The 24,041-nt window shown below is 36.6% G+C and overlaps 3 protein-coding genes and 1 long non-coding RNA gene across 7 annotated transcripts; 2 read left to right on the forward strand and 2 right to left on the reverse strand.

Moving 5' to 3' along the window:
* Window positions 1–76: 76 nt before the first annotated feature.
* LOC104742987 (chaperonin 60 subunit beta 1, chloroplastic) lies at window positions 77–4,635 on the reverse strand. 2 transcript variants are annotated; one of them, XM_010464097.2, is made up of 15 exons: window positions 3,542–4,635; window positions 2,961–3,183; window positions 2,721–2,846; window positions 2,503–2,640; window positions 2,322–2,417; window positions 1,991–2,233; window positions 1,659–1,893; window positions 1,396–1,565; window positions 1,223–1,300; window positions 1,064–1,135; window positions 877–981; window positions 704–796; window positions 524–616; window positions 307–430; window positions 77–215 (listed from the first exon to the last, which is right to left on the reverse strand). In XM_010464097.2, the coding sequence occupies exons 2-15, from the start codon at window positions 3,174–3,176 to the stop codon at window positions 202–204; spliced, it is 1,803 nt and encodes a 600-aa protein (XP_010462399.1). In that variant the 5' UTR covers window positions 3,177–3,183; window positions 3,542–4,635; the 3' UTR covers window positions 77–201. The 2 variants fall into 2 exon arrangements, 1 of the variants encoding a protein (XP_010462399.1); XR_015579862.1 differs by lacking the exon at window positions 1,223–1,300 and having other exon boundaries at window positions 1,064–1,172; window positions 1,375–1,565; window positions 3,542–3,677.
* A 4,399-nt stretch (window positions 4,636–9,034) lies between these two features.
* LOC104742988 (2-oxoisovalerate dehydrogenase subunit beta 1, mitochondrial) lies at window positions 9,035–11,460 on the forward strand. Its single transcript, XM_087484030.1, has 12 exons — window positions 9,035–9,452; window positions 9,550–9,661; window positions 9,751–9,786; window positions 9,872–9,931; window positions 10,011–10,068; window positions 10,147–10,334; window positions 10,414–10,482; window positions 10,573–10,659; window positions 10,732–10,827; window positions 10,914–10,991; window positions 11,073–11,159; window positions 11,239–11,460. Exons 1-12 carry the CDS (start codon window positions 9,298–9,300, stop codon window positions 11,272–11,274), a joined length of 1,062 nt encoding a protein of 353 aa, XP_087340156.1. The 5' UTR covers window positions 9,035–9,297; the 3' UTR covers window positions 11,275–11,460.
* A 136-nt stretch (window positions 11,461–11,596) lies between these two features.
* LOC104742989 (TATA-box-binding protein 2) lies at window positions 11,597–14,071 on the reverse strand. Of its 3 annotated transcripts, none has more exons than XM_010464100.2 (10): window positions 13,740–14,071; window positions 13,369–13,448; window positions 13,194–13,281; window positions 12,922–12,993; window positions 12,770–12,820; window positions 12,603–12,647; window positions 12,365–12,457; window positions 12,171–12,272; window positions 12,001–12,081; window positions 11,597–11,909 (listed from the first exon to the last, which is right to left on the reverse strand). In XM_010464100.2, the coding sequence occupies exons 2-9, from the start codon at window positions 13,443–13,445 to the stop codon at window positions 12,007–12,009; spliced, it is 603 nt and encodes a 200-aa protein (XP_010462402.1). In that variant the 5' UTR covers window positions 13,446–13,448; window positions 13,740–14,071; the 3' UTR covers window positions 11,597–11,909; window positions 12,001–12,006. The 3 variants fall into 3 exon arrangements, with proteins under 3 accessions (XP_010462402.1, XP_010462404.1, XP_010462403.1); XM_010464102.2 differs by having other exon boundaries at window positions 11,597–11,854; window positions 13,740–14,059; XM_010464101.2 differs by having other exon boundaries at window positions 11,597–11,863; window positions 13,740–14,059.
* A 1,637-nt stretch (window positions 14,072–15,708) lies between these two features.
* Window positions 15,709–18,548, forward strand: LOC109128825 (uncharacterized). Its single transcript, XR_015580761.1, has 9 exons — window positions 15,709–16,289; window positions 16,532–16,600; window positions 16,744–16,917; window positions 17,050–17,095; window positions 17,310–17,346; window positions 17,455–17,760; window positions 17,894–17,959; window positions 18,052–18,120; window positions 18,211–18,548. It is a non-coding gene; the product is annotated as an uncharacterized LOC109128825 (long non-coding RNA).
* Window positions 18,549–24,041: the final 5,493 nt, after the last annotated feature.

A 24,041-nucleotide genomic window follows, 5' to 3' on the forward strand; every position in this document is an offset into this window, starting at 1 on the left:
TATGAAATGACCAAAACATCTTTAAATCTTTGGAACCAAAGTTTCTTGTTCGACGATTTCAGGATATTTCTAAACATTGAGGAATCATGATTTATTCATATGATTGGTTCAAAATTTCAGTTTCACATTACAAATTCTCTTGTTCAAAATCATTACACTCGCAAGCTAAAGTAATCCGTTTCAATTTTAGCCTATCTCCTCTCAGTATCCATATCCTGAAACAAGAGAGGCAAACAGATTCATTAATGAAACATGAATGCAGTGGATCTTTACCAAAGATTCAAGTATTTGAATGTCTAAACAAACCTGAGTTGTCCATTGGGTTGCCAACGGGAACTGGTTCAGGTTCCTTGATCTCAACAACAACACAGTCCGACATCAAGAAAGTCTTTGCAACCGAAGCTGCGTGTTCCAAGCAACATCTCACAACCTAAAAGCAAGATAAAGCCACTCAGGTTCATGGATCTTTGATAACCAATGTAGTTCGGAAAGACAATTTATGTACATCCAAAAAAAAACTGACCTTTGTTGGATCAATGATTCCTGCAGCCATTAAATCCTCGTACTTGCCGGTTGCAGCATTGTAACCGAATTTAACATTATCGTTCGAAAGCACCTGCCAATGAATAAAGACATCTCTTCAAGCATTTGACTTGAAAGCTAATGGTGAAAAAGTGAGGAAGTAGTTATCTGTGGTTATTACCTTCTCGCTAACTACGCTTCCATTAACACCAGCATTCTTGGCGATCAGTTTTAGGGGATAACTCAGTGCTCTTTTAACAATATCAGCTCCAACCTGAAGTAAAGCAATCATCAGCAAAAGTTAGAAAAACCAAAGGTTCAGGAGTGAAAAAACTGAATGCTTGATTAATTTACCTTTTCTTCATCATTGTCAAGAGTGGCCTTAATGGCATCGACCTTGGAAGCAAGACGAAGCAGAGTGCAACCACCACCAACAACAATACCTTCCTCGACAGCGGCCTGAAGAATCAAAAACCTGATTAGTTATAGTTCACGAGTATGCAAATAACACACTTCTAAAGCCTCAGAAAAACAAAATCACCTTTGTTGCATTAAGAGCATCTTCAACTCTCAACTTTTTCTCTTTGAGTTCTGTCTCAGTTTGTGCTCCAACCTTTAACCAAATACATAACGAGCTTAACTTAATATCTCTGGAACAAATCTTAATCAGACAAAGGAAACCAATGGGTTTGTAAATTACCTGAATCACAGCAACTCCACCAGAGAGCTTTGCAATTCTCTCATTCAGCTTCTCCTTCTCATAATCTTGCTCCGCTTGCTGCACAAAGTAATTACCATTTTACTGTAACTACACTCTTCATAAAATGTAATAGGATCCCATATTAGCTCAACTCTTCAACTCTTTTACTATACCTCAATAAGATTTTTAATCTGCGTAACACGCTTTAGCACTGCATCCTGTGTGCTCCCATCACCCACTATGGTAGAAGTCTCCTTTGTGAGGACGACCTTTGAGGCATTACCAAGAACTTCTTTTCCAGCTTTGTCAAGTGAAAGACCAACTTCCTCTCGGATCACAGTTGCTGCAAGCAAAGATAGAAAATTAGGACAAGATTAAATCTACAAAGATTTGCCTAAACATATGGGCTCATCAATGCAATGCACACAGAACTTACCTCCAGTTAGAATGGCAATATCATCAAGGTATTGGCTCTTGCGCTCTCCAAATCCTGGAGCTCTGAGAGCTGCAATCTTCAATGTACCTCTAAGCTTGTTTACAACAAGAGTCGCTAAAGCTTCTTGTTCAATGTCTTCTGCAATTATCAATATTGGGTATCCGCCTCTAATTGCGTCCTCCAAAACACCAACAAGATCCCTTGCGTTGGTAATTTTTTTGTCAACGAGAAGTAACTGCAATCATACAACACAGTAGATCCTTGTTATACTCTATCTTTAGAATTGTCTGCCCATAAAATTCATCTTATACTCAGATTCAAGAAACGTCTACCTTGCAATTGTCGAACTCGACGGACATTTTCTCGCTGTCCGTCACAAAGTAAGGGGAGATGTAACCACGATCAAATTGCATTCCTTCAACGACGTAGAGGTTGTTCTCGGCACTTTTACCCTCCTCAAGGGTCACCACACCTTTCCTGCCTACTTTGCTCATTGCTTCAGCAATCATATTTCCAATTTCTTCGTTGTTACCCGCACTAACAGCTGCAACATCTGCAAGTTCACTGTCTTCAACCTACATCGACATGACTTACTTTCAGAACCTTTTGATAAAGACTCTTCACATATTAAGATTGAGAGAGAGAATTCTATAAAGTTGTAACCTCCTTAGACATTTTCTGGAGCTCGGTAACCAAAGCTTTTGCTGTCTTCTCAATACCTCTGGTGATCAAAACAGGGTTTGCACCAGCAGCTACCACCTAAATGATATAATCTTAAAATTAGTTAAAACAATTTTTTGAAGTTTCACAAAAAGAAAGCTGAAAGAAAAAAAGTTACACAGACCTTGACACCCTCAGCAATAAAACCTTGTGCAAGAACAACAGATGTTGTTGTACCATCACCAGCCAAGTCATTGGTTTTGGCAGCTGCTTGCCTCACAAGCTTAGCGCCAATGTTCTCAACCGGGTCTTCCAGCTCAACCTACAGGAGAAAGATTGCAATTATAAGACACATCTGATTGAAAATAAAATATCATTATGAGAAGGGTAACATTTCCATACCTCTCTTGCAACAGTCACACCATCATTAACAATTCTTGGTGATCCATACTTGCTCTCAAGAACAACATTTCGTCCTTTGGGTCCAAGTGTAACACCGACAAGGTCTGCAAGCTTGTTGACACCAGCCTAACACAACACAAAAAGTAGAAACCAGAGAAAATGCAAACCTTTAGTGCCAGCGGTAAAAGTCTAGGAATAAATGTTTCCATTAAGAAGAGAACAAATAGAACAGGCACTCACTTGAAGTCTCCTTATGGTAGTCCCATCTTTGTTGAAATGCAATTCCTTGGCTGCACATACAATAGCAGAACTGGATCTCCTGGGTCTAGGACACACACTTTGTCTCCTTCCAAATGAGCTTGAAGACAACTTGCTGATAAGTTTCTTATCCGATTTGTGACCATTTGGAGCAACCATGGAACCAATGGAAGACGTGGCAGTGAATGTTGATGCCATTTTTTCACTTCAAACACAGACAAAATTCAACAGTTAGATAACAATTTCAAAGATACATAAATGGTCCACAAAATCACCATAGCCAAAGGAAACAACAACCCGGTAAAGCTAAACTAGTAAATTCTCTCACAACAAAACAGAAGAAAGGCGACAACTTTCAAAGCAGAGCTCAGTAAGAACACAATTGACAATCTAAAGAAACATTCACACATACATATTCATAAGAAAATACCCAAAAGAAAAACATCGGAGAAATGAATTATCACTTTCCAGAAAGAGTTTTAGACAAGACAGAGTAAACTGAGCCACTGAAAATGCAGAGGATGAACTGTGTCATTAAAAGAGATAAGGATTAAGGAACTAACAGAAGTAGCAGAGAGGAGGTGTTTTTTTCACCGGAAGAGGTTTTGTTTCCGGATAAGAAAAACTGGAGCTGAAAGCAGAAGGAAGGAAATAGGTTTATCTCCTTACTCTCTCGCTTGGAAGGCTGCTTTTAACGTTACCTCTTTGAAGCTCTTTGAGTTAATCTCGACCGTTGGATTCAACGCTCCCGATCCTGATCCGATTTCAATTGGGCCTATTTGGGCCTTACTCCCTTGCTCCATTTTTTTTAAAACAGATAGAACAACAATTTTAAAACAGATAGAACAACAACAGAAGGAAGGAAGGAAAACTCTTCCGGTGAAATCTCTTGGGACTTACTCCCTTGCTCTATTTCTAGCCGTTTCGCTTTAATTTGATTCATATATAGTTTAACAATGTCATTTCCATCTCTTGTGTTTGTTTGAATTTTGATTGTTCCTTCCTGCAGCTACCAAATTGATTGGAAAAATCATTTCTTTTTTAGTCTTGTTTCCTTAATTTACCTTGTTTTTTTCAGAAGCTGCTGATCTATTGCAGAATCTGTTTTTAGATTCAAAGGAAAGGGCTTTGGAGACCCCTGAGCCAACTAAGAAGGTAAAGAAACATTTTTGAACTTTTTGTGTTCAGCTTTTGATCGTTACACTCAATCCACTGTAAAGGACGAATCAATCAGATCTTGAGCTGTTACCGTTTAGAAAACATAAAGTTGTCATTTTAAAAAAAAATACAAACCTCTATGTCTCTCTAAGTAATTCATGTAAATTAAAACTTGAGATAGTAATATAATGATATCAAATTTGGTAACATCTTCACAACACGTCTTCCGCCAACTCTCGCTTGACAACCGTATTGTGCAAAAAAAAAACCCACACGAATGATTCGATCCCTGAATCCCTCGTCCCTGGAATTCAAACTCAGTCGTATTTGAGAGAGATGCGTGATTGGGTAAGGTTATAACAGAGAAAAGAAGGTGAGGAGAGAACTTTTAAAGAAAAATATTAACAGATGACATGTGAAGTGGTTAAAGAAGAAGAGATGCGTTACGAAGCAATTATGGGGGAAGAGCGAGCGACCGATCACAGATGGTTTTATGGTTAACTTATGCAACGTGGCCGAGTTTTTGAGTTTTCCTTTGTGAAGAAAAGAAAGATGACGTGTTATTTTCACATAGATTTGTAATTTTGCTGATGTGGATGGAGCCTCAAATTGTCCATTTTGTTACTAGTAATGTTGAAGACGGTAAATGTTGCTTCATTTTCTCTATTATCATCCTACAGCAAACTGCCTATTTCAGAGAGCATATTGGATCCGTTTCCATTGTTGATATTATTAGTCGAGCCAAGCATATTCTTCTGCTCTCAAAGTGAAATAATCAACACAATGAAAGACATCTACAAAAAAAAGTAATTAAAATGAATGAGTCTGGTTTAGATGAATTTTTTTGGGCTGAAGCAGCGGCTATAACTGTGTATATCATCAATAGATCTCCATCCTCGGCTATTGATTAATCACAATGTCCCTGAAGAACTATGGTTGAACAGAAAACCGGGTTACAAACATTTAAGAAAATTTGGATCGATAGCATACGTTCATCACGATCAAGGAAAGCTGAAGCCAAGAGCTTTAAAAGGTGTTTTCTTAGGTTATCCTACAGGCACCAAGGGTTACAAGATTTGGTTGTTGGATGAAGAAAAATGTGTGATTAGTAGGAACGTGGTGTTTCAGGAAGAAACAATGTTTAAGGACTTGAAGGAAAATTCATATGACAAAACTCAAGAAGTTACAGAAGCTCCAACTTCACATTCTGATATTATTACAAAATCAATCCAAGAACAAGGAAGTTCTAAGCAAGGTGGAGTTATCTCTGAACCTGAAGTTGTAAGCGAAGAATCTGATGAAAAATGTGGTGAAGAAACAGAGAAAGTTCAGTCACCAGAAAGAAGTGGGTTGACAAACTATCAATTAGTGAGAGACAGACCTTGCAGGCAGATAGTGGCTCCAGTCAAACTGAAGGATTGTACTCAATTTGCTTTTGCATTGATGGCATATGAGGTTCTGAATGCTGAAGAAGAACCTCAGTGTCTCCATGATGCTCAAAAGGATAAAGACTGGATTATGTGGAATGGTGCTATGGGAGAAGAGATGAACTCATTACTCAAGAATGGAACCTGGATTTTAGTAGATAGACCCACAGACAAGAAGGTAATAGGGTGTAGGTGGATATACAAGCTGAAGCCTAGAATACCTGGTGTTGAATCCAAAAGATACAAAGCTAGACTTGTTGTAAGAGGATTCACACAAAGAGAAGGAATAGACTACCAAGTGATCTTTGCTCTTGTGGTGAAGCTATATGGATTAAAAATCTGTTGGAGGATCTTGGTTTGAAGCAGAAAAAGGCACAAGTTTGGTGTGATTCTCAGTCTGCAGTTTGCTTGTCCAAGAACAGTGTTTATCACAAGAGGACCAAGCATATGGCAATCAAGAGATCTTTTCTCAGTGACGTTATTGAGAAAGGTGAAATAGAAGTGTCCAATACTCACACTTCAGAGAATCCTGCGGATATACTAACAAAAGGTATCCCTATTAACAAGTTTGATTCAGCTTTGGATGTTTTGAAGCTAATCAAATGGGAGTAAGTGTTAAAGCTTACAATGCTGGAGGTTAAACCCAAGTATGGCAGTTCACTATGGAGGAGAAGAATTGTATCAAGGTGGAGAATGTTATGGTGTGATCCAGTTCAACCGGTTAGCTTGATGTCGACTTGGTTAGCTGGTTTAATGATGGTTCATTATTCTTTGGCATCGGTTTTGGAAGTCCAAGAAGGAAAAGGATTTGGTTTCGAAGAAATCAAAATTGCAGAAGGATTAGGATTTATCCTTTTGTGTTGATATATATACACCTTTTTATTCTCTCCTATTGTATCTCTATTCATCTCTATCTTGTAATCTCTCTGAAGTTCTGTTCTTGAGCTTGAGAGAAACACTTGAAACATTATAGTGAATTGCTGAGTTGAATCCAGCTCCAGACGTAGATTCATCACATTGGTGAATCAAACTGGGTAAACAATTCCTTGTGTCCTTGCTTTCTTATTTCGATTTAACTTTTCTTTGATTTTAAGATTATGTGTTGGTTGAGCTAATTTGTGTTGAGTTCTTGAGAGGTTATCGCCGTTAAAACTCAACAACTATTGTTATTGTTTTGGATTTTTTTTTTAATGTCACGTAAGTTTTTTTTAGAAACCCACAAAACTTGGTTTTTGGATTCTATGAACAAATAAGAAAAATCACTTGAAATCTGGTTTTTCTAATTTTTAGGAAATCTATTTTTTTGGAATCATGAATGGCTAATTAACTAGTTTTTGCAAAATCAAAAACCAAAAACTGGTTCAAAATCTGCCAATCTAAAAACTACCAACCATTCATGACCTTTATCTGTATCATCCTTACGACTCAGGCAACAATTGTCTATAAGCTGGGTGAACCGTTAACCAAAGATGTCACACAAGCTCCAGTCTATATAAGCATTTTTCTCGCTGTAAAAACAAATGAATATCTCTAAAAAAACCTACCAGAAGTATTTCTCTCTATATTTAAATGGGGCGTTTGTCCATATGGGCCTTTGTGGCACCAAAAATTACAGATTGGGGCTTTATGTCCGTTCTTCTGGATATAGGCTTTTCATACCAGCGAAATGACGTATATACCCTCTTTCCTCTGAAAACTTGATCAACATCCTCTCTTTCGCTTCCGCCGACTCAAAAAAACATCTCCACCACCAACATCTCCTCTCATAAATCTAACAGATTCAATTGATTTTTTTTTGATTAAAGGAATCTAAACCCTAAGGAGATAGTGTATAGTGAACCCAAGGGCTCTAATTTTAGACATTGATTGAATCAATTAAGAACTATTTTTATCTCAAATTTTTTACACAAACTCAAATTTTTGATGTTATTGTTTACAAAGTAAATCAAAACCTCGAATTCACCTTCAAATCTAAACCAAATGTGAAAAATACAATGTTTGTGATTGACAATTCATCACCATTGTAGTTGTCGTTCATATGTAGACCAGAGATTGACAATCCATCTGGAATCGAGATTATTCGTCATCTCCTCATTGGAGAGAGAGAGAGAGAGAGTGAGAATTGCGAGAGAGAGAATTCCAAGAGAGAGAGAGAGAGAGTTGCAGTAGATAGAGAGAGAGATGCAGTAGAGAGAGAGAGTTGCACTAGAAACGAGTTATAGATAGAACAAAGGCTGGGAAAAAACTATATTCTGTAAAGATTTTTGGTGTGGGCAAAGCTACAAAAGATGATTTTCTTTCTCTATTAGCTCAAGATCTAAAATGTTTTGTTTGATGTTGGATGAGGCGAGAGAGACGAGATGACGAAGCGAGAGAGAAACATAATTTGCTTTTGTGAGCGGGGAAGTTTGGTTATTTCATTTTTTTAGAAAGCCTAAATCTATAATCATGGACAAAAAGTCCTAATTGAACAATACTCTTCAAAATAAATACTTATCTCATAAATAACTCATATTTAAACTCTATAAACTCCATGGAAAGGGATCGGTCCCAACGATACCAAGTTTTTTTTAATAAAGTGATCAAAACCGTATTTTTGAGGTGATACACTCCATCTTTCCCCTTTCGTTGTTGTAGTTTAAAGCGAGATTCATCTTCATGACCATGAAATATTCTAAAGGATTTTGAACCATAAACTCTTGTCAATTTTTATTCAAGATGTGGATTCCTTGTAAAGTCAGACCAAGAGTACAAGCAGAGGAAGCTTGTGCTTGCAGCCGTAAATGAGTTATATAATATTTCGGCCGATATTTTTGCAACAATGTCGTTAGTCTAGTGGTAAAGTTGTTGTGTACGTGGTCATATGGAATAGTATAGGGTTCGATGCATATATCCACTTTCTTTTTTATTTTTAAAACTAGCCTTAAATTTTTTAACCAGCCTTTTAAATCCAGAGTGTCGGCTCTGATTCCTTCGATCAGTTTCTAACAATGACCCCCACATAAGTATTTTTTGACGATTCACCAAGTTCGTTTGTCGAGTTAGTGTCGGCAAAAGTGAAGTAAGTGATTTCAACCTCACTCCCGCATAAGTACTTTAGAACCACTCTCCTTGCTTTTTCCTCTTCGACTTATTTTACAATCAACAGATTTACAAGATTAAGTTTGACTCTCAAGTAATACCCATTTCAATTCAAGACCTAAAATTGCAATTGCAATCTTGAAACACGAAGGGAGAAAATGTTCAAGAGACATTAAGGAGTATGTTGAATTCGTGATTTTCTTCAACATTTTGCTATCTTCTTTCCCCTCTTTATATTGACTGTTTTATCCTTAAACAAAACAAAAATGATCAAAAAGCTGATTGGATCAAATTGAGATGATCAAAGGGACAACAATCTTTGTTAATTCATAATAAGTAAATAAAAGAAAATCTTTGTTAATTCTTGTTTATAATAAACCTTAGAATTATGCTCACAACCTTTGTATTAAATAAAGTTGCAACTTGCAAGATAAAAAGATTGTGATAAACGTGTCGGATCCGACGTGGCAGGAGTATCATATTTTGTTGTAAACCCGTGATTATCCCAAAGTTGCAAAACTTGTGCCACCTAAAAACATCTTACCAACTGGGCAGGTATAGCCCAAAATAGAGAGTTACCTCCTCTCCTCGTTGTCGCAATCTTCTATTTTCTAGAGAGAGAGAGAGAGTGATTTGTTCGTGGGTTTGCGTAAATGGCCGCTCTTTTAGGAAGATCTTGCCGGAAATTGGGTTTTCTGAGCTCAGGTCACGGAGCTAGGAGGAGTGTATCGACGGAAACTGGGAAATCGTTGAATCTATACTCTGCTATTAACCAAGCGCTTCACATCGCTTTGGACTCCGATCCTCGGTGAGCTCGCTCGCTCGCAGTAGCAAAGTTTGTTTATTTTACTTGAAATCATTTGATCTAGGTTTTAAGAGTCTGACTTATTAAGTTGTTGTGGAAGCTCTTTTGTGTTTGGGGAAGATGTTGGCTTTGGTGGAGTCTTCCGCTGCACAACAGGTTTAGCTGAACGATTCGGTAAAAACCGCGTCTTCAATACTCCTCTTTGCGAGCAGGTATCAAATCCTTGACCACTGTTTTTCACTTCTTAAAGGTTAGTGTTGTTGTTGCTGTGTTTCTTGATGTAAGTTGTTGATGGATTCAGGGCATTGTTGGATTTGGCATTGGTCTTGCAGCAATGGTGAGTTCTTTTCTGCGTTTGTTTTGGCTTTCTGTTCTTGTTTTTGCACGGATTTTGACAATTTAACTGTGTTTGATTTTGACAGGGAAATCGAGCTATTGTTGAAATCCAGTTTGCGGATTATATATATCCTGCGTTTGATCAGGTAAAGGTTCTCTCTCTTTACACAACAAGCATATATATGATTTTCCCCACCGGATTCTCAAGGATTTTGTGATTCATAGATTGTTAATGAAGCCGCAAAGTTCAGATACCGAAGTGGTAACCAATTCAACTGTGGAGGTACATCTTTACATTTCTTCTTGACTTCACATCAGTAATCTCTTTGATTCATTAGGGATTTTATATGGATATTGGTAGGACTTACAATAAGAGCACCGTATGGAGCAGTTGGTCATGGTGGACATTACCATTCACAATCCCCTGAAGCTTTCTTTTGCCATGTTCCTGGTATTAAGGTTGTCATCCCTCGGAGTCCACGGGAAGCAAAGGGACTCTTGTTGTCATGCATCCGTGATCCAAATCCTGTTGTCTTCTTCGAACCAAAGGTACTTCCTTTTCTCTTACACCAACCAAATCAGCTTTTTAGCACCTCTTTGAAGTCTTGAAACTATCATCTTCATACAGTGGCTGTATCGTCAAGCAGTAGAAGAAGTCCCTGAGCATGACTATATGATACCTTTATCAGAAGCTGAGGTATATAATAAGTTCATTCTCACCGTATCTTTTAGAAGATGACGATGTCATAGTCGAGCGAGAGACTAACTAAGAGGAGTTTATGGTCAGGTTATAAGAGAAGGGAATGACATAACACTTGTTGGATGGGGAGCTCAGCTTACCATTATGGAACAAGCTTGTCTAGAGGCGGAAAAGGTTTTGTAGCTTATTTTTCAACTCAATGGTGATTGGTTCGCAGTTATTGATGCCGGTCATGAGTTTATGCAGGAAGGAATATCATGTGAACTGATAGATCTCAAGACTCTACTGCCTTGGGACAAAGAAACTGTTGAGGCCTCGGTTAAAAAGACTGGCAGACTTCTTGTAAGCTCTCTAACTTAAATCATAATGGCGGGTTTTGTTTTGTCTGGTCGATCTTATAAACTGTTTTGCTTTTGCTTGGATTGCAGATAAGCCATGAGGCTCCAATAACAGGAGGTTTTGGAGCAGAGATCTCTGCAACAATCCTTGAACGTTGTTTCTTGAAGGTAAGTAAATATTGCTCTTAATTAATTCACCTACATATTTACTCTTCATTGGTTTTTTTTAACTACCATTTCGTCTTGCAGTTAGAAGCTCCAGTAAGCAGAATTTGTGGTCTGGATACTCCGTTTCCACTTGTGTTTGAGCCATTCTACATGCCCACCAAGAACAAGGCAAGTTCCTTTTCTCTTATCACTTTGCTCCGACCCAAAGAGCAGTTTCTAACAAATCATGTGTTCTTGTTTGATACAGATATTGGACGCAATCAAAACAACTGTGAATTACTAGCTGTTCTATCTGTTTCTTTAGAAAACTAAGAACTGTGGTTTACTGTTTATACTAGGACTCTACCCCGCGGTGTGGGAGGAATATATAATCGCATGTCTTTCTTATCGATTCGTCAATGTAACCAATTCTACAAATGTAAACCCTTTCTACTTAAAATATTTAAATAAGTCCGTTAATTTTCCACCAGATTTTGTCTTTGAGATTCGGCCGTTGTTAACAGGACTCAATTGTATATGAAGAACAACAATACATAATCCAACTTTTCTTACAAGACAAGAGACAAAAGAAGACTTTTTAATAGGACTATATTTTTTCAGTCTGCTAATATGAACAAAAGATTATTATTAATAGAAACATGAAGCTGATAATTCAAACATTTGACAAACTAGAGCTACGAATTGCTTGAAAGAGTATATTGAAGGGAAAACAGACTTGGTGTCTTATTACAACTGTTAGTAAAGAACTAGTTAACTCTTTAATGTTGGGTATTGCTCATCTCCGTTCTATATTTACAATTTCTGGTTGAATCAAACCATGTTCTTGTCCAAAGATAATAACCTCACCAATCGCTTGCCACCACCTGAGATCCCTAGTTCAATCCAAATGTGAGCATGGTTATTTTGCATTTGTAGGCTCTGCTTGAATCGAAAGGCCATAATTAAACCATTGATTGATTAAGTGGTATGAAACTATGCAAATAGAGATAGAGAAAGTTGGGACACTTACATACTATTATTGCTGGACTTTCCGGAACTCTGTCAGAACTGGGTAGATATTCTCAAATGCAGTGTAAGTCTCTTCTCTCATCTGATAATGTAAACTCCGGATTTCATCAGAAGACATACATTTTCATGGAAAAATTTGTAATCATTTGAGAGAGAAAGCATAATTATTACCTTGGCTCCAGTTATAACAATCTTTCCGGACACAAAAATAAGCAGAACAATCTTTGGTTGTTTCATCCTATATATCAATCCTGGAAATAGCTCAGGCTCATACTGGACATCAATGATGAGAGAGGTACGAATCATCAGACCGATTTAAATCCATCTTACAAGTATATATGATCACAATGCTTGAGATCACTTACACTTGAGAAAGCACTATGAGAGTGTGAAAGACCTTCAAGCCTAATCGGGAATTTGACGTCACATGAGCCTACAATGTTCTGTATCTTGAAATCCTGCAAATTGAAATCAGCTAATGTTATTACTAGACTGTATACATAGTTTGTCCTTCCAATAAGAAACCAAACGAATTGCTGACTGAGATAGAAAAGTATAATACAGTGTATGTTGGATCAGGGACAGAAATAGACATATGAGTACCTTAAACCTTGCAGGAAAGCCAAGCTTCTGAACAATCCGAGCATACTGAACAACAAAAAGGAATTCTTTAGTATAACAGAGAAGAAACACCTACTAGAATAATATCAAGTTTCTAACTAACAGTGCTGCTAGAAGAACTTCAGACCGCACTGAGAGAAGCTAGTTACCTTTCTTGCAGCCAGCTTTGAAAGATGTTCACTTTTAGCTCCGGTACACACCTAAAATTGAACATAGATGCCCGTTAGAAAACAAAGAACATGGTAGATCAAGGCATATGAGAAAAAAGTGACGAAACAAGCTGTAAGTCCATAAAGCATACCATTTTCCCAGATGCAAAGATCAACGCTGTAGTCTTTGGCTCTCTAATCCTCATAATTACAGCAGCAAAACGCTGGAACACGAATCACTTAAGATTAAACCAAATCTGAGGATATAAACCAAACTAGTATAACTTGCAATAGCCAATCAGATTTCACAATCAATAAATAACTATTGGATAAGTGTAAACGTTATTGCATATCATTTACAAATGCAGACCTTCAATTCAGATTTACTAAAATAAAAAGTAACACAAAAGAAAAAGAACCAAACCTTAGGATTGTATTCAGCATTCCTCGCCTGCAAGGCAATGGCTTTAAGATCAAGCTTGCAGTCTAAGTTCACTGTTGAGACAATATTTCTGAAACAAACAAAAGATAAAATCTTGTCATTCACACAGAACCTAAAACGAGGAAATAAAGACAAGAGACACAAAAAGAGAACTCACTGAAGAGTTGGAACAATCCCAGAAGGATGCTTAGTAAGGTCAACTGGTTGGCTCCCTTCCATTCCTTGATCAGCCATTCTCTATCATAATCGTAAACACACATCAGCTAAATCACATCTTAAACAAGAACATGTCGATCTAAAACCCAACAAGCATCCACGATAAAGATTCTCTTTTTTTTTTAAGACAAAATCAGTGTTTTGATTATAGAATCCTAGAAACGTTGTCTCACAATCAAACAAGGAAAAAGCTACGAAACACAACTTGAGAACATGAGATCTCAAAATTCGAAACAAAGCGAACTCAAAATTCAAATCAAATCCGAGGAACCGAAACCAATTAGGAACAAAGGGTAAGAAGCAAATTCAAACCTTTCGCTAGTTAAATAATCCGGAATTTCAAAAGAAAAATCTAGGGTTTTCGTAACCCTATATAAAGATTGGATGAAATTCCCCAAAAAAATGGCGAAAGGAAGGTGAAAAGATTCAAAAGAACAAAAAAAGGCGAAGGGCTTTTTATACGAAGATGAAATAAAAATTTAGAGGGAAAGAGATTTGTAAATTTGGAGTTTATATAAAGGAGAGAGCTTTTGATTTTCAATATCGCTCTCTGGGGGAAGGGATGAGATTTGTGATCTGAGGGGAGAGAGAGAGAGAAAGAGGCTCACAATATCGGGTTTTGGGATCTCGAGGACCTTATGGTCAACATTATTACCTTTATATACTTTCCTTAACTACCCTTGGTCTCTCTTGTTGGGTGAGGGTAATTCGGGGAAATCAGCTTGTTAGATCTTAATGTTACGGTCTTTGTTGGAATCTTAAGAGAAGGTCCACTCTTTGTCTGCCACGTATTCGATATTACACGATGTGTTGTGCAAGTTTCGTTTTTTTTTGGTCTTTTATAATATACATACTTAAGTTACAACACAACGACGGCCTTTAGTTATTACAAACCAGTGGTAGACTAGAGACTGTCAAATTATTGCATGGTTTCATCATCATGAAGGTCCAAAACTTGTAAAAGATTATTCACGTCAGTCCCCTGGCCCTCTCTGACGAGTTCGTGGCGATTTACTTCGTGTGACACCAGCTTTTACATTTTCAAATTGTTGTGCTCCATTTCCTTCCCCTTCATAATTTTTATTTTTTAAAAAAAAGAGAAATAATATACAGATGAGATAAAGAAGAACTGAATATGAGTTTGATAATTATTGTATGATCAAGATTCTTGATTCAAGAAGACGGTCACACTTACTTGGCAAGGTTCGGCTCATAGCTGCGTTGTACGCGGAGAGTAATAAGAGAATAATCAAAGTGACTAGGAATATAACCTGACGATTCATTGCTTCTTTTTGTTTTGGGTTTAGACTACTAATCTCTGAGGTAATATGTAATAAGTTGATGTCCATGCTACAATACTTATATATATACAAGGAGGTTTGGTGGAAGCGTCAATATATACTGTATTAGTATATAGTATTAAAGTTAAGTTCGTTTTATACCGCATCTTGGTCGTAAGTCGTAACTTCGGTTATTATTACACTTGTGAACTCTAGCTTTTAAGAATTCTAACTAATTTCTCTGGACGCGTAAACAAAAGTTTATCATTAATTAAGACCAGGAATCGTTATTTCTGTAAGTAAAGTTAAGGAAAAGGTACATTATAAAGTTCAAACGAATCAACTCTATTTTGAATTTTTGGTGATGGATGATCCGCAAGATATTAGCTATGAATTCTAAACTATGTTCTTACAGCTTGGATTTCTAAACCGTTTAATGATAAAAGATGTTGGCAAACAACAAAATAGCGGTGATGAATTTTGTAAAAAATAATAATTTTCTTACCACTATTTATGTTATTTGGCCATTAACTTACCAATATTTAATCTTAACATATTAAATTGAAGCTACATATTAAATTCTGCAAAAGATAGATCCAAACAATAGCAACACACAAACTGAAATAAATCCTTTCAAAAAATGTGTAAAATTTATTCGAAAAAAATTATTTTTACATCAAAGTGCAGTTTATAACTTTGTCAAATCATTTGGTCATAAAACTCAAAGAAAGAAATAGTTTCGTTAGACCATCTCCACTGGAGATTGCTTTAGGGATTACTTAATATTTTATGGCTTAAAAATAGATTAAAAAAAAAACCCAAAATATGGATCATTTATCAGAAAATCGTTTCTAATAAAGGAATCGGAAACCATCTATAAGACATGATATGTGTCAATTGTTGATTTGGTAATGAGTAAATAGAAAAGACCATTTTTTATTCTTCTTATTTTTTTCTTTCCTTTCTCCCGAATTTATATCTCCCTTCTCTCGATGGAACCCAACATTCACACCTCAAATCCATCTTCTCTCTTTCTTTTCCGGTCATCGATTCTTATAGGCCTAGGCGTTCGGATATTCAGATCGGATATTTCGGATTCGGATTTTTCGAATTTATAATTCTAAAATCCATTTAGATATTTTCAAATTTTAGATTCGGATCGGATTTTTCAGGTTTGGATTCGGTTATCCAAAGTACTCAAAAATCTAAAATATTGTGTCCAAATCTATTCAAACTGTTTGAAAATAATCAAATATCTATAAATTACTTGTATTTTTTACCTAAATATACTCAAAAATAGTTGTAATACATGAAAATATTTAAAATATACAAAATTTAAACTTTTAGACACTTGTTATTACAACTTGTAAGCATTACTAAGATATCCATTCGGATTTCGGTTCGGATCGGGTTTGGATTCGGATTTTCGGATTTTGAAATTTAGAATCCGTTCGGATATTTCTAAATTTTCGGTTTGGATCGGATCAGATTTTAAAAATCTGATTCGGATTAGTTTTTTCGGATTCAGATATTATGCCCAGGTGTAGATTCTCATCTCCACATCTCGGCTTCTCCTCAAGAGGTCCTACTCTTACACTTGAATGTTATTCGAATCTTCCCAATCTTTTGTTCTTAGGCTATGCGGTTTATAGAATTTAGGTTATGTATTAAGCTCTCCAATTGTTGAAATTTGGATCACTAAGTTAAGCAATTGAAGCAATGAGGATACTTTTTTGGAACTGAAATTGATTATAGTGAGATGATTATGATTTGATTAAGTAATCTTATGAACGGTCCCCAAATTTTTTTTTCTTTTTTAAACAGGCAGCGACATATCCTTATTTTCCCGGCCAATAACCTACTTTGACTGGTGATGTCGATTTCTTGCTCAAGGTTTTTAAGCTCAGCTCTGGCAGTTACTCAAACTATGATGGGTTTTTGAGAAAAAAAAAATAGAAAAAGTTTCATTCTTTGATGCTTGTTATGCTATTCCTCCTCTGCTTACTGTTTTGATGTTGTTTGTTGTCTTAATTTAGAACATGGAATAAGCAAGAGTAGATGGAGCTCTCATTGTGCAACCCATCAATCACAAGTTTGATCATTCGAGAGAGAAGGAACGGCCCACTGCTGCAGATGTCTCTCTTCTCTCATTGTCACTTTGTTATTAGATACTTGTTTATTTCAAGAACAGTTTCGGACTATCACTACTGGTGAGTTTTATTTGATGAATCAGTACTTAGAGCATTCATTATCTTATTATGAATCAAGTTTGATAGATTCTCAAGGAGATGAACACCTATAACAATTCTTGAATAGCCACTTATATGTGATGTATCCTTCAGATTCCAAACAAAAGAGCCTGCAAAAAAAAAGAACGACCATGCATTGGTATGTATATGCTTGTTTGTGGTATTGTTCTTGGCTAAAAGCTTTGTCAAATTTGAAATGTTATATGGCTAATTTTATCCGTCAAACAACGGAAGCTTGCATATTAACCGAGTTGTTGTCTCATTCTCAGGTTTTCTTGACGAACTTGTAGTAAAAGTTTGCATTTTTCTCTTTTCTCTTGCTTGCTTCTTGATGGATTGTTTCCTTTATGCAGATTGACATATTCCTTCAGGTTCTACAAGCTGATGGAGGTAAGAGTAACTTACTAATTCTCTGTATTTCAGGAACAAGATCATGTTTTGTATTGCACCATAAGTTATTATTATCAGGTTAAGACCTTTTGGGGTTTTATTTAATAGGGTTTTGAGAAGTGATGTCAGGAATGTATCTGGGTGACATTGTTCGTCGAGTATTACCTACAACGTGCACTCCAAATGCAAAATTTAAATCTGGGAACAACATTGTTTGTTGGTGGATTGAATGTTTCCTACTCTCTCTCTCTCTCTCTCTCTCTCTCTCTCTCTCTCTCCTCTTTTTAATTTTGATTAAACTAAAGCGTTACTGTTGTTTGTTGGATTTTTGTTTTTTACAGGACGATGAAAAAACAAAATGTTTAGGCTAAGCAAAGACATTGATTCAGCATTTCAAGGTGTTGGAACCAAAAGGTATGACTTTGTTTTACTCGTTTATGAGAGAGATCTATGGACATTTTGTTTGTTTTTGTTTCTCTTTATGTTTAAACCTTGTTTGTTTGGGGGTTTTAGTGGCTTAGAGATTTGGTGTGTTTATAATAACCAGGTCGTTTCTATCCCAAAATCTTCTTTTGGAAAATTCCACTTTGGAAATGCATACCTTGTTCTCAGAGTGAGTACGCTGTTTCTCTCACTTTTGTGTGACAAATATAGCCCATTTTGAAGTAATGTGGTTAGTTTTAGCTCTTGCTCCATGATGTGTAGACTGTTTTGCCCAAGATCGGATCTCCCCAGTATGACATTCACTATTGGCCTTGAAATGACGCAAATGAGGTTTGTCTAATCACCTAGTGTTAATTTTATATGCTGACTATGAAATCTGGTAACATATTGAGTTTTTTTTCAACCCTTTTTTATCTGAAGGTGGACTCAGTTTTGGCATCTGACAAAGCTGAGAAGGTGCAATACCGTGAAGATAAGGTGCAGAACTTGGATGTTGTACGGTGCAATACCGTGAAGTTCAAGGTCAAGAGACTGAGAAGTTTCTCTCTTACTTTAAACCTTGTATTATACCTGTTGAAGGGAATTATTCACCAAAAAATGGATTGGCTGGCGATACATACCAAGTCACCTTGTTAAGCTGCAAAGGAGATCATGTTGTTCGTGTTAAAGAGGTAATATACTAATATGTGTTTGGAATAGGAATCTTTGAACATTGTCCAATTTATAATATATGATGTCGTATAATTTTCGTTGTCTAATTTGATCTCACCTCAAGTATCTTCGATTTTGTTCGTATTATTTTCCGATTTTGTAATATATGTTTAATATTTCCGAACTATGGAAAATATTTTTGTTTTCTTTTTAATATAAGATAAGTAATTGAAATAATTGTTTTGTCATTTTGGATTATTAAATAATTTACTAAAATTTGATAAATAATAAACAATTGTATAAAAATTATTATTTTAATCTATATTATTATTTTTGAAGTACATTTTGGTTTATGCTCTTCAAGTTTTGCTTATTTAATATGTTTTATTTACAACATTAACCCTTAACAATTTTTCTAACATAACATTTCGTAGAAAGTCAGTTAATGGAACTATTTAAATCTACCTAATTTGATACGTTTATTGCCATAAATAGCTGGACAACATCTATACATTTCAATTTTTCCATAAACAACTCTACACATTAAATTTTTAATCCCATAAAAATCTTCAAACCTGTTTTAATAGATTTTTAAAGAAAAAATATGTTAGTTTCCTTATATTATCTCGGCTTAATTAATAGTTTTCATTTAATATTTTATACATTTATTGAAGAAATATACATAATATTAGCTTAAAATCGAGAATAGAAACAAACAATATCTCCAATTTCCTAAACAAGGATAACAAAGAGAACTAGTAAATGCTAACAATAAAGCGTGCAATCAAAATCAAATCTTTATGTTAAAAACTTAAAATAGTTATACCAAAAAAAATTGTTCGACGAATGATTCTACAAATATGACTATCATATTTAAAATATATATATTTAGCACATTTTAGATTGCAAAAAGATTTGATTACCACAATACATATGTTAATTTTTATATACATTTAACACATAAAATAACTATTACTTTTCACATATCTCTATATCTATATATACATTTTTAAAAACATTTATGAAATAAATCCTGAAGTTCATACCTATTTACAAGGAATGCCATTGCCATTAAATTTTATAATTATTTTTTGCTTTAAATAATATTAAATTTGGAATCTAATTGAAGAAGATTTTCTCTTAATCAAATTTCCAAAAGTATTGGTCCAACACCCATTAGCATTAAATATTATATATTTAATTAATCTATTCTCTAAAAAAACTGTACTAAACATTAAACACAATTGATTTACCGTAGACAATAATAACAGCGGAGATTTCCGATTAAACTTCATGTAAACAATGAAAATTATACACTACATGTAGACATCGGAAATTATACACTACATAATATATTGATGTAAAACTATAGTAAATTTAAAAAATACAAAAGATATCATTTACATATATAGTTAATATAATAAATATTTTTTTTTTACCTTTCTAAACAAAAAATATAGCCCTGCGGTGTACCGCGGGTGAATATCTAGTTATTCTACATTAAAAGACACAATCAAGCGGTGTACCGCGGGTCAAAACTTAGATAACATAGTAACATCTATATTAAAAAGCAAGAAAAAAACTTAACCATTTTATTTAAAATCATATATGAACATTAAAATCATCTCGTAAATTCAATAAATAGTTATAAGTATATAATTTAAGAATTAATAAAACAACAGCAAAATAACAAACAAATATAATATACGTATTTTAAATATTTAAAAATTAAAAAATATAGTTCCGCAGTATACCGCAGATTAAAATCTTAGTAACTAAACAATGTTGATGGAGGTTAAGGGTGATTTTTCTAAAAGTTTAAGTGGTTTGCTTTCATTAGTTTAATATTAATTATATAATTAATTTAATTATGAGCTCTAGTGGATATGGTTTTAGTGTGTGGCAAACCAGACCTCCATGCATTTATCGTAGTCTCCATCTCCTTGCTCTCTTATGGAACATTTAACCAAGATAATTCTCTTATGTAGCTCAGGTAACATGTTTAAATTTCGAATTCGTTGATACATGCTATTGTGGGACGACGAGAACAAGGTGCTAAAAAGGCCACGTACGATATCAAGAAGCTGCTTCTGTTATACACTAAAACAATCCGATCCGTTTTTTTTAATAATAAATACTCTACAACTAACAGTCTCATACCCACTAGTCACCTAACCACAAACACAGCCAACAACGGAAATAACAATACCAATAAATATCCAATAATCAATAAATAATAACCAGTAATAATTCCAATCAATATAAACTAGAGAACCAGCAATCCTAAACAACATTCTAGGACTCAACTCTAGCAACCTAGCAAGCCAGACAACATCCAATCGAGTCCCTAAAACATCCTCCTCTTCATTGCCTTGATTCCACAATCACACTTTACTTTTACATGCACCACAAACACAAATTACAATGCACGAATATTTAATAAACACTCAGTAAGACAACCCTCTCATCCACTAGGCTATAAACACAAGCAATAGAGACATCTCTAACCATCAACCAACAATCAACAAACATCAACAACAAACCAGGACTCTGCATCGACCAACACCAACCATGCATCGACCGACACCTATTGGGGTTGCATCGACCGACACAAAGCTTGCATCGATCGTCACGCACACTGCATCGACGACGCATGCTTGACATAGCACGAAAACCCTAGGTTTAACGCGTCGTTCTCGTATTTGCATCGACCGACGCACAAAGTGCATCGACCGACGCACATGCCGAGCATCGTTTTTTCCCGAAACTTCTCGCTGGATCTTCGTTCCTATCCCAAGCCACAAGAAAGCCTCACAAAGTCCCAAACAACATTCTAATAAGCCACACAACACATAAACAAACAGATCAGAGAAATCTCCAGGTTAGATAAGCCATGGTTATGCACTTACCTTTGCCAAGACGATTCTGAACCTCAAACAAGCAAGAAAACACTTCCAGGAAGCTCCTACAACGATCCCAACTACAGATCTCTACAGGAACAGCTTCCAATCTCCCAAACTCCTCAGGAACACTCAAGAACACTTAGGAACACCTTTTCTCTCTTTTCTTTCTCTCAAAAGTGGCTAAACACGACTAATGAGACAGAAACTCGTGTTAAAGGTTTTTCCTAACCCAAAATGCAGCGTTTAACTTAAACTCGTCCGCTCATAACCGGCCTTGCATCGACCGATACACCCTCTAAACCGGGATTCTGGTTCGCGGATGTTACAATTCTCCCCCACCAACATAGATTCGTCATCGAATCTCGAACAACTATCAATCAAGGACTCCCGTGCAACCGTCTCCACGGCCCGCACTCCTCCGACCGATCTACGAAATATCACCTCTAGGCGATAGACTCACGTTCCAGACATTATTTGCTCTCGACTTTTGGACTTTCCTTTACTCATAGGCCTAAACCTTGAGTTTTTATTGGCTCCTCATCAGACCTAAGTCTGCATGCCATAATGTTGGCTCCTCATCGGGCCTAAGCCTGCATGTCCTATATATAAGGAAGTCCAATATTCGTTTCTCGGGTTGCCACCCTACAACGCGCCCCCGAATCGTCATCCGAAGTCGATATACCAATCATACTTCCAAGCCACAAAGTCTTCGAATATGGTAGTACTAGGAGAACTAAAGTCCTCCAAGAGTCGCGAGCAAACAATTCTGAGCACGTATCCAGGTTTCCTTCCCGTGGCTCGCGTAAAACAACACAATGTCCTACCAACCACATATCCCCTCACTAGAATACCTCATGACCACACATGGATCATCTCGCTGCCGCTAGGGCCGCCACAAAGGCCAAACAAATGTCCTAAATAGGACCGCCACTGTAACATCCGCGAACCGAAATCCCGGTTTAGGGATTTGCATCGCTCGATGCAAGGTTGTTTTCTGCGGACGAGTTTATGTGAAACGCTGCATTTTGGGCAAAGGAAAAGGGGAAAAACCCTGAAGCCGTTTCTTTTGTCTCATTAGTTGTTTTGGCCGCTTTTGAGAGAGGGAAAAGAGAGAAAGAGTGTTCTTGGTGTTCTTGGAGATTTTCTGGAGATTTGAGGCTGTTTCCTGTAGAGATCTGTAGCTGGGATCGTTGTAGGAGCTTCCTAGGAGCGTTGTTTTGCTTGTTTGAGGTTCAGATTCGTCTTGGCAAAGGTAAGTGCATGACCATGTCTTATCTAAGCTGGAGATTTCTCTGATCTGCTTGCTATGTGTTGTTAGACTTGTTAGATTGTTATTTGGGACGTTAGGAAGTTTTCTTGTGGCTTGGGATCAAGTTTTCTGGTTGTAGGAACAAAGATACGGCGAGAAGCTTCGGGGGAAAACGATGCTCGGCATTGCATCGGTCGATGCAAATGCGAGGACGGCGCGTAAACTCTAGGGTTTTCGTGTTATGTCGAGCATGCGTCGGTCGATGCAATGGGAGCATCGGTCGATGCAAGTTAACCTTGCAAAGGTCGATGCAGATCTTGCGTCGGTCGACACAACCTCCAACTGGTGTCGGCCGATACATGTTGGTGTCGGTCGATGCTGAGTCCTGGTTTGTTATTGTTGATTGTTTATTGATGGTTGGAGATGTCTATATTGCTTATGTGTATAGCCCAGAAGATGGGAGGATTGCCTTACTGAGTGTTTATAAAATACTCATTCATTGCAATATGTGTTTGTGGTGCAGGTAAAGGCAAAGTTTGATCGTGGAATCAAGTCAATGAAGAGGAGGATATTCTAGGGACTCGATTGGATGTTGTCTGGCATTGCTAGGTTGTTAGAGTTGGATCTTTAGAACTTGCTAGGTTGATGGTTCCTTTTTTCCTGTTGTTTGATATTGGAGTATTGTTATATTCGATTATTGGTTATTAGTTCTTGGATTATTGTTTGGATATTGGTATCTGTTATTTCCGCTGTTGGTTGTGCTTGTGGTTAGGTGGCTAGTGGGTATGGGACCACTAGTTGTAGTTTATTATTATTATTATTATTTACTATTTATTATTTAAAAAAAAAACGGGTCAGGTTGTTTCATCCACAAAGGCCAAACAAATGTCCTAAACAGGACCACCACCAAGGCCAAACAAATGTCCTAAACAAGACCGCCACCAAGGCCAAACAAATGTCATTAACAGGACCGTCACAAAGACCACTTGTCTCGAAGGACCGTTACGAATACCACCCGTCCCGAAGGACCGTCATAAAGACCACTTGTCTCAAAGGACCGTTACGAAGACCATACATCCTGAAGGATCGCCATAACAGGCCACACGTCCCGAAGGACCGCCTAAACAGGCACATTGGCTAAACAGCCTGCCACAAAGGCCACGCAATTGGCTAAACAGCCCGCCACAAAGGCCACACAATTAGCTAAACAGCCCGCCACAAAGGCCGCACAATGTCTCACAAGACCGCCACACACAGGCACAATGACTCAAAAGTCCGCCACGAAGGCCAAACAAGCCTCTCCAAGGCCCACAACCACTAAAAAAATGGTCAAATTCTAACTCACATAAAACTTACCATTTTTAGAACTTTCCACTTTTGGGAACTTTCCACTCTTGCAAATTCCATTTCAGGAAACTTTCTTTTTCCGATATCAGCTTCGCGGAACT

Source organism: Camelina sativa, chromosome 14, assembly GCF_030686135.1.
Source record: "Camelina sativa cultivar CO46 ecotype springtype chromosome 14, ASM3068613v1".
Taxonomy (NCBI): Eukaryota; Viridiplantae; Streptophyta; class Magnoliopsida; order Brassicales; family Brassicaceae; genus Camelina; species Camelina sativa.